The sequence below is a fragment of the Leptonychotes weddellii genome, chromosome 6 (genome assembly GCF_054177405.1).
Source record: "Leptonychotes weddellii isolate Sample4059 chromosome 6, ASM5417740v2, whole genome shotgun sequence".
In the NCBI taxonomy this organism is placed as follows: Eukaryota; Metazoa; Chordata; class Mammalia; order Carnivora; family Phocidae; genus Leptonychotes; species Leptonychotes weddellii.
In genome coordinates, this window is record NC_138374.1 from 104,934,758 (window position 1) to 104,947,666 (window position 12,909).

The 12,909-nt window shown below is 36.2% G+C and overlaps 1 protein-coding gene across 2 annotated transcripts in view; it reads left to right on the forward strand.

Moving 5' to 3' along the window:
• INTS7 (integrator complex subunit 7) overlaps nucleotides 1-12,909 on the forward strand; it is a 90,784-nt gene that overhangs the window by 13,711 nt on the left and 64,164 nt on the right. For both annotated transcript variants that reach the window (XM_081824834.1, XM_081824835.1), the window contains exons 4-5: nucleotides 3,958-4,095; nucleotides 10,775-10,821. In XM_081824834.1, coding sequence (XP_081680960.1) covers nucleotides 3,958-4,095; nucleotides 10,775-10,821 — 185 coding nt within the window. The remainder of the gene's footprint in view (nucleotides 1-3,957; nucleotides 4,096-10,774; nucleotides 10,822-12,909) is intronic.

The following is a 12,909-nucleotide window of genomic DNA, read 5'->3' on the forward strand; positions in this document are numbered from 1 at the left end:
TTTTTTTTAAAGATTTTATTTATTTATTTGAGACAGAGAGAATGAGAGACAGAGAGCGTGAGAGGGAGGAGGGTCAGAGGGAGAAGCAGACTCCCTGCCAAGCAGGGAGCCCGATGCGGGACTCGATCCAGGGACTCCAGGATCATGACCTGAGCCGAAGGCAGTCGCTTAACCAACTGAGCCACCCAGGCGCCCTGTCAATAAAAATTTTTAAATCATGCATTTGACTTGGGGCTAAATGTAGTAAAAAGTAGGTTCCTTTTTTCCCCAATAACATTTTATTATAAATTTTAACAGTAGAGCAAAAATTTTTTTCTAATGCATTTCATAGTAAATTACAGATAGTACACTTCCCGCTGGGTACTTTGGCATGTGTATCATTAGGTAGAGTTCAGCTTGTTTACAGGGTTATCTGTTTCTTTCTTTCTTTGTTTAAGATTTATTTATTTACTTGAGAGAAAGAGTGCACACACATATGCACACAAGCAGGGGGAAGGGCAGAGGGAGAGAATCTCAAGCAGACTCCCTGCCCAGCGTGGAGCTCAGTGTGGGGCTGGATCCCACCACCTGTGAGATCATGACCTGAGCCTAAATCAAGAGTCGGATGTTCAATCGACTGAGCCACTCAGGCGCCCCACAGGGTTATCTGGTTCTTTAAATGTTAGTTAATTTACTGAGTACTGATAGATGCTTCAACTTACTCCAACCACTATCAGGATATAGAACTTACTCCAGAATATTCCCTTATGCGCTTTCTACTCAGTTCCTTCATCCACCTCCCCAGAGGCCACTGCTCTTCTTTTTCCTATTATATAGATAAATTTTTTGTCTGTTTTCAAACTCCATATAAGTGGGCTCATACAGTGGGTATCCTTTTGTGTAAGGCTTCTTTCACTCAGTGTTTTTTAGATTAATCCATTTTGTATGTCAGTAATTTGGTTTTTTTTATTGCTGAGTAGTTTTCCATGATGTGTGAGCTTATTCTCTTACTGATGAATACCTAGGCTGTTTCCACTTTGGGGCTATTGTAAATAAAGTTGTTGTGAACCTTCTTGTACAAGACTTGTTGTGAACATGCTTCCCTTTCTGCCAAATAGATACATAGGACTCAAATTGCTGAATCATGGGGTAGGTATATATTTAATTTTACAAGAAACTGCCAGACCTTTTTTCCAAAGTGGTTTTAACCATTTTATTTTATTATTTTTTTTTAAAGATTTTATTTATTTATTTGACAGAGAGAAACAGCGAGAGAGGGAACACAAGCGGGGGAGTGGGAGAGGGAGAAGCTGGCCTCTTGCTGAGCAGGGAACCCGATGTGGGGCTCAATCCCAGGACCCTGGGACCATGACCTGAGCCAAAGGCAGACGCTTAACAACTGAGCCACCCAGGCGCCCCTTAACCATTTTATATTCTGACCAACAGTGTGTGAGCTCTGGTTGCTTCACCCTTTTGCCAACCTTTGGTGTTGTCAAGTCTTCTTCATTTTAGCCATTCTGATGGGGTGTATAGTGGTTTTGATTTGCATTTCCCTGATGGTAATGATCACTTTCTCATATACCTTTTGATGACAGTTCTTCTGTCTCTTTTTGGAAAAATCCGTTCAAATTGTTTGCCCGTTTTCTTTCATTAGATTGTTTAGATTTTATGTTACTTGTCTCTTTATTACAGAATTGTAGGGTTTCTTGATATATTCTGAATACCACTCCTTTATCAGACATATGCTTTACAAATCATATTTAAAAATAGAAACTTCTTTCAGGGCCTGAAAGCCATGAACAGAATGACTACCATTTTTATGCTCTTCCTTAAGTTACGTCTCAACATTATCGTTTCTTATATTTTCTGTCTGTAACTAAGATAATATATGCCTCAGAATAAGGAGAGTTCCGAACTGGGTAAGTGTCAAGACCAGCCGAGATGCTGGCGGTGTGAAACCAAGTGAGTGTGCTTCTGAGATAGTCACCAACCACTGTACATTGCTTTTAGTTTATATAAACTATGAGGTTTTTAAAATATTCTGCTTTTAAAAGGGAGAAATAACATAAGTGCTTTTGTAATTAAGAAGAAAAAAGATGTCAGCTTTTTGAAATCCCATTTGGGAAGCAGTAGCCTGCTCAACTGAAGAGAAGTTTGGCTGGATGTATAGGGAGAATTATTCTGGTCCCAACTCACATTCTGATGAGTTGACATTTCAGAAATCACTTTCCTTGATGTAAAGCGAGAAAAGTAATACCTGCCCTAATGGATTCGCTTATTTCCTATATGGTAAAATGCAACATGTGCAAAAAAAAAAAGAGTTTTTGGTCACCATAGAAATGTAAAGAACCTGACTATTAAAATCTGTCTTTGAAAAGGTATGAAGCATGTAAGTGATTATGTATTCATTCCTTCTATCGTGAAATACTTGACTACAGTACTTTTTTTTGTAAAGAAAAAGATGTGTTACAGAGAGATCTTAATGTTTAATAGGAACATGATTTTTCATTGAGGAACATTATAATAGCTGATGAAAAACGAATCTGTTAAGGAGAAAAAGTCTACAAAGAAAAGATGTGGCTAATAAGTGATAGATCAACATTAAGTACTCTGAGTACCCATTGAATAGAAAGTTTGTTTGTTTTTAGGAAGATAGATTAAAGTGGGAACTCTGATCTCAAGGAGCTTGTTTTCTGGAAGAATGTATTAATAAGGTTAAACACATGAAGGAAAGCAAAAAGTGATGTCTCTCAAACACGAATTCTTAGAGTCAGAATGATTCAAACTTAAAGAGGAGAAAGGACAAGGAAGAGATGACATTTTAAAGATGTTTTCTTTTTTTACCCATTACTTTAGACTTCTTAATGGGAACAAATGGAAGAAGAAGCTGGGAGGTATTTATAGTGTTTGAAATGTAGTGCTACAAATTATTTATAATATTACCAGAAATATTTTCAGAAAGTAATGACCAATGGGTCATTATGCCTTTTTTTGCTCTTTTATATTTAAATAGTAACAAACTTAATCAAAATGTGTTGATATTAGCCCAGTCTTTTCTTATATAAAATATATTACAAGCTGTTTATTTCTTTTGAAAAATAACTCCTCTAATTTCAAAACCTTATTTTCAAATTGAATACAAATGACATATGGTAGTCCATTTTAGTATTTTGTTTGGTATAAACTCTAATACTTATGTCCAATCAAATCTCCATAAGATAGGTAGGTGGTGACATGTCAAGTTGGAAGGTTACTTAGAACACTGACTTTGAGAAATGTTGTCCTGTAGGAACTCTGTTTTGTTTAGTGCAGTGTTTTACAGCCTTCAAAAATCCATGCCTTTCTTGTGAAAAAATCTTTCAAGCTTTGTCTTATGTAGTTTATGTTACAAACAATAGATTTCTTTCCTTTTCCAAATTTATAATTTATTATAAAGTAGATTGCGTTTTTCGAGACGCTACCTTCCTCATCCTTGCAGATTCTGAAATGAGCCCCAGGGAGTGTCCTCTGCCTCTGTTCTCTTGATGCTGAAGACAGATTTGAAAATCATGGTATCAGTATTTACTGATGTAGAAAAAAAGACTGGGAGTCTTACCTTTTTTACTTTCTGGACCTGCTTAATAGCAAAAATGTTTTGCTAAAATGGACTGATAGAACATTGGAAAATTGATATTTTGGTGCTTTAATAATTCAGAAGTTTCTGAGCTCTATTTGGTACCTGGGAGGTACTTCAGGATGATAATTTTCAATTTTGCTTATGTTAGATAAGCCATGTTAATTTTTCTGACATCAGAGTGTAGAAAAATATTTGGAATTTGAATCACTGCTTGATTCCTAAAGTTGATGTTTTACTAACCCGAGATTTAAGGAATTATCTGCAAATTTTAATTTTGGCAATCTGGCTTTGTCTCGCTTCTTCCTCTCTTGATTTTTAGCTTATTTTATTTCTATTCTTTTTGGATCTTTCTGTCTCTGTAGGATGTTGGGAAGCCTGGCATCAATAATTCCTGAGAGGAAGAATGCTCATCATAGTATTCGTCAGAGTCTGGACTCACATGATAACGTAGAAGTCGAAGCTGCTGTTTTTGCTGCTGCAAACTTCTCTGCACAGTCAAAGTAAGCATCGGCCTTTTAATAATTTGTCTTCCCAAGAAGAGGTTTTGAAGGACTAACTCATCAATATAGATAAACACTAAGAGAGCAATGTAAATGGCAAGGTGTATTTTCTAAGAGGGTTTACGTCATGTTGGGGAAACAGAACTTCATTACATAAAACAGAATACTTAAGTACATATGTTGGCGTTAACTGCACATGGAATAAGAATTTCCAGAAGGACAGATCAGCATAGATTACGATAGTTAGGGAGGGCTTCATTGGGGAGCAGAAGTTTTGTCCACCGAGGCACCCTCCCCAAACATACATGGTTCTAATGCTAAATTGCTGCTTTCTTACTGTCTTGTCAAGGTTAGCTTTTTGGCATTAGAGTTGTGTACGTTTGGCAAAGATAGTAATTTGAGCTGAAACCAGTTTTAGCCTATTTGGTTTTTTTTAAGATTTTATTTATTCATTTGACAGAGAGACACCGCGAGAGAGGGAACACAAGCCGGGGGAGTGGGAGAGGGAGAAGCAGGCTTCCCGCGGAGCAGGGAGCCTGATACGGGGCTTGATCCCAGGACCCTGGGACCATGACCTGAGCCGAAGGCAGACGCTTAACGACTGAGCCACCCAGGCGCCCCTAGCCTATTTGTGATGTCGTATCCTACACTGTTATATTGTAGAACAATTTTTTTTTTTTATGCAGTGCTGACCATGGATGGTTATGTTACTGTCTTTGACTTGTTTGGTTACCCTCTCTAAAAATATAAATTATCCCTTTTATTGACTTTTATCAAAAGTAGCATTGCCTTCTGGAGGGCATTTTGGTAGTATGCATTTACCTTAAACATGTTCATCCTTTTACCCCCTCAAGTGGACCTAGAAAATCCACTTCTGAGAACTTAACCTGAGGAATCAGCAACGTGTACTGATACTTATTTGCAAGGATGCTAGTTGTAGTGTTATAAAAACAAAACAAGGGTTCCTGGGTGGCTCAGTCGTTAAGCGTCTGCCTTCGGCTCAGGTCATAATCCCAGGGTCCTGGGATCGAGCCCCACGTCGGGTTCCCTGGTCTGTGGGAAGCCTGCTTCTCCCTCTCCCACTCCCCCTGCTTGTGTTCCTGCTCTCGCTATCTCTCTCTCTGTCAAATAAATAAATAAACAAAATCTTTAAAAATAAATAAATAAAATAAAAACAAAACAAATTAATAGCAACCTAACTTCCAGCCAATGTGCTTAGATAAATATGATCGTACAGTGAAATATTATATCAGCTCTTTAACATATATTTTAGAAGTATATTTGGAAACAGGTTATGTCATAGCTTATAAGCTTTTACAGAATATATTTTTTAAGAAACAGGTATTTGTGTTGATGAAAAACAAAAAAGACAGGATATATATCAAAATACTGTCTCTGGGTGATAAGATGGTATCTTATTTTATTCTCCTTTTTATAAATTTCTGTGTATACTGTCAGGAGCAAGTTTGGGCTTTATAATCAGATAAATGTTACTTTTAAAATTAAAAAAAGATAGCATTTCCATTAAGAATCTCTGCTAAATTTGGATAAAACTTGGAACAGTTTATCACCACCTTTCTCTCTTCAGATTTTAATTATATGTGTATTCATCTCTTCAGCTGCTCCTATCAAACCTTCAGAATCCCAGGATTACTCATTGGAAAAGGAGAATGGAGAATAGAAAGCATGTAGTTTTTAATGTACTGCTCAAAATTAGTAGGTGTGGCAGTAATTGAGGAAGAGAAATATCTGAGTAAATACAGTCCTATTTGTGCTTTTGAGAACTGGCATTTTTTTTTCTTATTGAGAGTCATTACTTTTGAGAGAACTTTTTAAAAATTGTTTTTATTGGTTAGGAATTATGTATCTGGTGAATAGTTACCTGATTACCACTGTCAGGGTATCAGTACTTTATAATCTACCTGAGTAAGCTTGCATTTCCTGTAGCTCCAAAAATAGTTTTCTAAATTTAGTTTCTAAATTCAGATGATAAATTTGTAATTTAGTGATTATATTTTATTTTAATGAGAATCATTTTTGGTTCAGGTTTTCTCTTATGTTATTATCAGAAGCTAATTTTATTAGCTGTGGAATTTCTGATCTGTTTTGGAAAAGGTTAACTAAGTACCGTAGAATCATGATTCTTTGTTTATAGAATTTATTGACTGATAAACATTTAAATTAATGGTTTACATAGAAGCAGTTTTTAACATACCAGGCTTCAGTATGATATAATTTGTTATCTTTAAAAATACCAAATTTGTGCACTAGGAAAGGCTCAAGGGCCTCCCAAAATGTATCAGAGTGTAAAATTAACTAATTGTATAATGAACTGTATCTTTTTGAGATTAGCATTTACCTCTTCTTCTGAAATGATGACCTGGCTTGAAATCAGCTATCTCAACCAATATTAATGGGTTTTTGTCTTAGTATCTCTATCAGTTTTGAATCTTAAATTAGAGCAACTGGCCAAATAAGACCTTAAGAATTTATTTAATACTGTTCTCCCTTTGTCTATTATCATAATCACATCTAACTTGTTCTTAAAAAGGTTAAGATTTTATATATTTAAAGAGCTAGTCCCTGGGTCGCAAAGCAGGAGTTGGAAACCCAAATGCCTTCAGAAACTGGGGAAGCATTGTTAGTGAGAGAGGTGCCCTCTAGCGGCCACTGTGCCGAACTGAACAACACACTCGCAGCCTAAAAGTGGTGGCTGCTTACTCCTTGGCCCCAGATGATTGTGACATTGCAGGTATGTATGCCTGATGCTGTCAGATCTGGCTTTTTTGGAGGGGCAGGGGTGGAATGGATGGAAGCTGGAAAATCTGATTATTCTGTTTATAGTCTTATCACCATATGAGACTCTTTATTAACATACATTCTTAATATTGACATTAAGAATTAAAAAAAATATTAGTAGCAAAAAGAAAAAAAAGAAAGAAAGAAAACTGCAGGCTTCTAATTTGCAGTTTATTGACCCTAAAGGCCCATAACAGATTTTTAAATTTTGAGTTGTATAAAAGTATATAGTTACTGAAGAAATGCTTATTGAATATCCACCATGTCCAGATAGTATGCTCAGCACCCAGGAATACAGGGGTAGAGAAGATAAAAGCCCTATTGTTGTGTAAACACAAAATAGTTTCAGATGTGTGTTAATGTTATGGAAAAATAAAACAATTTTGTGATAAAAATAATACAGTTTCATCATTGTTATAATGACCTGAGTGAGCTGCTTTAAGTAGAGTGATCAGGGAACACCTCTCTAACGAGGTGACATTTGAGCTGAAACCAAGTGATGAAGAGGCAGCAAGTTAGAGGAAGAATAAGAAGAAAGAATAACAACTATAAGAGCACTCTGTGAATGAGTTGTCTATACATGCCCGATACACCTCTTATCTTACACCTAAAAGACATTTATAACTTAACTTTTTCTTATCAAATGTGAAGCTGATATCTTAGAAAGGTAGTTTTCAGACTATTTGGTATCTTTATACTTTTCAAGCATTATTGAGGTCCTCAAAGAGCTTTTTTTGTTTACATGGACTGTATCGATTGATATTTACAGTATTAGAAATTTAAATGGCAAAATTTTAAAAATACGTGTTCATTTTTAAAATAACAATTCTCTAAATATGTTAATATAAAAATACTTCTATGAAAATAGTTGTTTTCCAAAACAAAACAATTTTGTGAGATGAGTAGCATTGTTTTTTTTTTACATTTTTGCAAATCTCTTTCATGTCTGGCTGGATTCTTATATCTGTTTCTGTATTCAACATTTTTGTTGCAATATGTTACCATAAAGTATATGAAACAAATCTAGCCTCACACAGATATACAATTGGAAAAGAGAAGAATATTTTTAAAGGCTTTATAGGTAGTTATGAATATTTTTCTTTGATGTTATACAAGAACTAGACAAGTGGTGGTTTCTTAAAGATTAATTGCAATGTGGACTCTAAAATCGTATCAGTGAACTTGTACTATATTACATTGAAATCTGTTGGAATCTCTTACCCATGTATGGTTTTATAATTAACGCGTTGGCGTTTTTGAAAACATTGGTTCACTGCCTTATGCAGGTCTTCCAAATGTTGACCCATTTCATTGTATCATATCAAAGGATCACATTTGTTATTGGCCACTGATCTCGTCAGGAAATTCTTTAAATATTAAGTTGTCAAGTTCATGGCGATAGATACAAGTTTTCCGAAATTCTGATTTTTGCTTAGAAACTCAGATTGGCAAAAAATTTGCCCAGTTATTTTCCATGAATTGACAAGCCGACTTTATTCATCTTTTGAGAAAATGTCTGCCAAATAGCCAAGTCGGAATAACCATGAAGTTCCATGAAAAAATGTCTAGTTCATCTCATAACTCAAATAATTACATGGTACTTTTCCTGGAGACAACCACTGTGTACTTATGTGTGGCTTCTGTTTTGTCAGAGAATATTAAAAAGATACTTGCTCATGGGTTGAAATTCAATAGAATTAGTAATTTTTACTGTTTTATCAAGGACATTTGTAAGTGCATCTGGCTTCCTTCCTTCCTTCCTTTCTTTCCGTTTAATGTGAGTGCACAGGGGTGGAGAATACAGTGGCTGCTGGGACAGTTTGGTGACACTGCCTTGGGTCTTGCTAAGGTACCAGCAGTTTTGCTCATTGCTTTGGTACCAGTGGTGAAGATAGCAACATTGGTGTTCGAGGAAAATCATGAGATTAAAAAAAAAAAAAGTTACTTGCTTTGAAATTTTCAGCACAAATACGGTTTATTGCCAAGAATTCACATACAAGATGATTTTCTCTGATTAGGTGATGCTGATACAAGCAAAAGAGCACATCTAGCCATGTCTGTAGATTTTCCATTTGTGAGGCAGAGATAAAATTCTGCAGTTGAACTATTAACTCAGTCTTCATGTTTGCAGCTAAATCTTTTATGTGATAAGTTACTCCAGTGTTGAAAAGTGGCAGTGCTTGATGTCTTGTACTGACTTTTCATCCAGGTATTCAGCATTGTCAGCTGCAGACGTTTCTTAGCTGTTATGTGCACTTCTCCAGCCAGTGCATTACGATAACTTACCCTGTTAGGATTTCTAGTTTAAAAATCAACAGTTTGCTTTTAAAGAGCACATTTAAAATACTCAGTCTTTTTTTTTTAATTCTAAATAATTAGTCTTGAAACGAAACCTCAAGTTAACTGGTACCATAATACTTTCTGAAATGTCTTATTTCATAAGGCACAATAAGTTAAATTATTAACATCTGAAAAATCAAAGGATAGCTTTAGTCATATTCTTTTTTATTTACAGTTTTGCTTTTCTTTAGAATAGATTCTTCCATGAATTAGAAAACTCTTCGATATGTCAGTTTTACCTTTTTCAGCATCTTTAGACCTAGACGGTACAGCTGTGGGTTGAGAAAATGAGTCTTCTAATCTCTTTGTCAAGCCAGTGATTCATTTTTAAGTATAAAAAAAATGCTTTGCAAATAAACTTTATTGTATTTTGGAATAAAATATTGTTAAATTCTAAAAAAGCAATTTTAGATAAAATTTTAGAAAAATCTTTCAAAATTTTATTGCAAAGTATGGCAATGTGTACTTCCTGATATGTTTCTGTAAGCATAAGGAAAACTTCAGGATTTCAAAACAATGATGTATTGGATGATAATGATGTTATAGAGATAGTAATAGATATAGTCAAATATAGTAAAAGCACAGGAGAAGGATTGAGAACTGAGTTAATCTCAGAAAACATATTTGTACACTAAACCTGAACCTACTACCTTAGAAAATTCTAGGAAACACAAGAATGCACAGCTGTCAAGAGGTGATGTCATTATACATCATATAGCCTCTGGAAAACTGTGCTATTCGCTTATGAGAATGGAATTGAAAATGGCAAATAATATCTTAATGGCAGGAAATATTTTATGTAGACATCCATTGAACTACAAAGGGGAAGTATTTCATATCTTACATAGCATTCATCGTGGCTAAATGAGCCAAGCTTGATCATATTATCTGTATTATATTTCCTTACATATGATGTAATGTCTTATCCCAAATGTTCATGTTATTAATAACTTTTGCAGCACTCAGTGATATATTTATTGGGACCGAATCAAAAGCAGCACCTTGGAAAACACTTTAAATGTATATAATATAAAAAAACAATGGCCAACCTTAAATAGTTTGGCTTTTGGTAATATTCTGCCCATATTTCCTACTTGGCTTTTCTACTTCATACTTAGTCTATTTTTCTTAAATTTAGAATATTCAAAATATATTTTATTGCTTATATAATCAGCTTATGGTGTTAAAAGCTTTTCTTAATCAAAAGCACATCCTAAAATATCGTAGACTGAGATAATGACCTTGAATCTTTTAGACAGTGGCACTCAGTGATGCAAACTGCAACAGCACCCATAAATCAGAACATCTTACCTTGAATACCGCTTGGAAACAGTGTTGGCATAAGCCCATTTGCTGGTGGGAATTTTGGTTTCAGTTGCATTTCTTACCCCACCCCCACTACCTGACGTTTGGAATATTAGTTACGATTTGAAGTATTATGTTTCTCCCGTGTTGATTGTGTTCTGTTTATGTCCTTGGAAAACTTAAGCAAATGTAATTTTTTTGGTTTTAAAGTTTTTTGCTGTTCTCTCTTTCCAAGGGATTTTGCTGTAGGAATCTGTAACAAAATCAGTGAAATGATTCAAGGTATGTATGCTTCATTCAGTATTATGAAGTGACTTACTGGGATTTATATTAATATTGATAGCTCTTAACATTAAGTACTTACAATGTGCTTGTCACCATTCATTCACTCATTCATTCAGATAATGTTTATTAAGCATCTTCTAAATGCCCCAAACTGTTCTGGGTGCTTAGAATCCAGTAGTGAACAAAACAGAGTCCTTGCCCTCGTGTAACCTACATTCTAGTGGCAGAAATGGGAGAGAGGTGGCAATAGACAAATAAAAATATGATATAACAGTTGCCATGGAGAAAAAGTGAGGTAAGAAGGATAAGAGTTCCCAGAGTAGAGTCTGCACCCCAAGGTGGAAGGGGGCACTTTATATTTTGTATATGTTGAAGGACGGCCTCTAATGAAGTGATATTTGTGTGAGAAATACAGTTATTCAGGGGAAGAGCACTCTGATCTGGGAGAGCAGAGGGCTGTTAGAAACTCTGAGGCTCTCTCCATGTTCTGTTAATGTTCCTCCAGTGTCTTCCATTTGCAGCTAAACTCAGATCCAAATTCCTTACCATAGCCTTCAAGGCCCTACTTTTCGAAACTCATCTTCCATGCTATGCTTCATGTGTGTTGGCCCCACTTACTCCCGTCCTAGTCACTAAAGGGGCTCCAGCACTACACGGCTCGGAGAGCATCACCTTCTTTGTATTTTTCTACGTGGCATTCCTGTGAATTGTGCAACTTGGCAGACTCGGATAGGCAGTACTGTTATGTCTATTAGAAGAGGAAATGGAGCCACATTAAAATTACTTGAAGACAAAGATATAGTGGTTGAGCTTTGTCCTGTCCTCCTTTCCTTTGTCCTTTTTTCCCCCACTGCCAGAAAAGGGCTGTCCTGCAGAAAGCTGTCATTAAAAGGAAGCATCCTCCCTCATTCATTGAGCAGTTTTTATTGAACGCTGGCTCTATCAGACAAGATTGCATCAGGAAATAGATGTCATGCTCGAATTAAAATAATCCAAGGAGGGTTGAAGGAAGGAACGGTTAGTTCAAAGGTGTAGTCAGGGTGAACTGTAGGGGATAATGTAGTCCTATACCCAAAGGTGCGGAGAGGGAGTGGTTACCAGAAACCTGGAGTCATGTCAAGAGGGCCACTTTGAAAAACTGACCTTCAGTGTGATATGACCTGATGTGACCCTGTAGAGAGGGATCCAGGGAATATATATTCTGACCTCTTTCTTCTCCCTCCCATCCCCTGCTGGGGCTCTTCCCTGGCTAAACCCAAACAGTGGGCAAATAGCAAGGGAATTGATGGAAGCTATATAGGTAAGCCTTCTAAGGTGCTGGAGTATTGTGTATATTGGGTGATGGTTATTTGAGTATATCGATATGTAGAAACCTATTAATTTATAGACCTAAGATTCATTATTGTTTCTTAAGTTTTATCTATAAAAAGATTTAAAGCAAAAGAACAGGAACTAGGGGGTTGAAAGAGAAAGAGGGGGAATAAAGCACAAGAGTGGCAGTGAGGGCAAGTGGAGGAAGGCTGGAGCCCAAGATCTGGAAATGGCAGGGGAGTTTGAGGAAGAAAGTAGGATGCTTGTGTTTCTGCCAAGTAAAATCTCTTGAGTGTCTCTAAACCAGTAAAAATATCTGTAAACACAAGGAATTCCATGGACCGCTGGGTGGAGCACAGATTTACAGAGGAAGAGGGGAGGGATAGGAGACAGGAATCTCCCATGGGGAAAAGCCTACTAGGGAGAATGCTTAGGAGACTTTTGTAATCAGTCTAGAGATGGTGGTGGAAGTGGACCATTGTGATAGCAATGGAAGCAGAATGGCATAGTCAGATTTGGGTTATATTTTAAAGATAGAACCTAAAGGATTTGCTAATAAATTTGGATGTGGAGTATGAGAGAAGTAAGGGAGTCAAGAAAGACTCCAAGGTCTGAGGAGTTATAATGATGAGGCTGTCATATACTGAAATGGGAAAAATTTTTAGAGGGGCAGGTTTGTGGTGAAGATTAAATCTCTCTTTGGCCCTAAGTACAGACTCTTCTAACTGTCCATCCCAGTGGAGGTGACCAGGAGGTAATGGGATTTATATTATC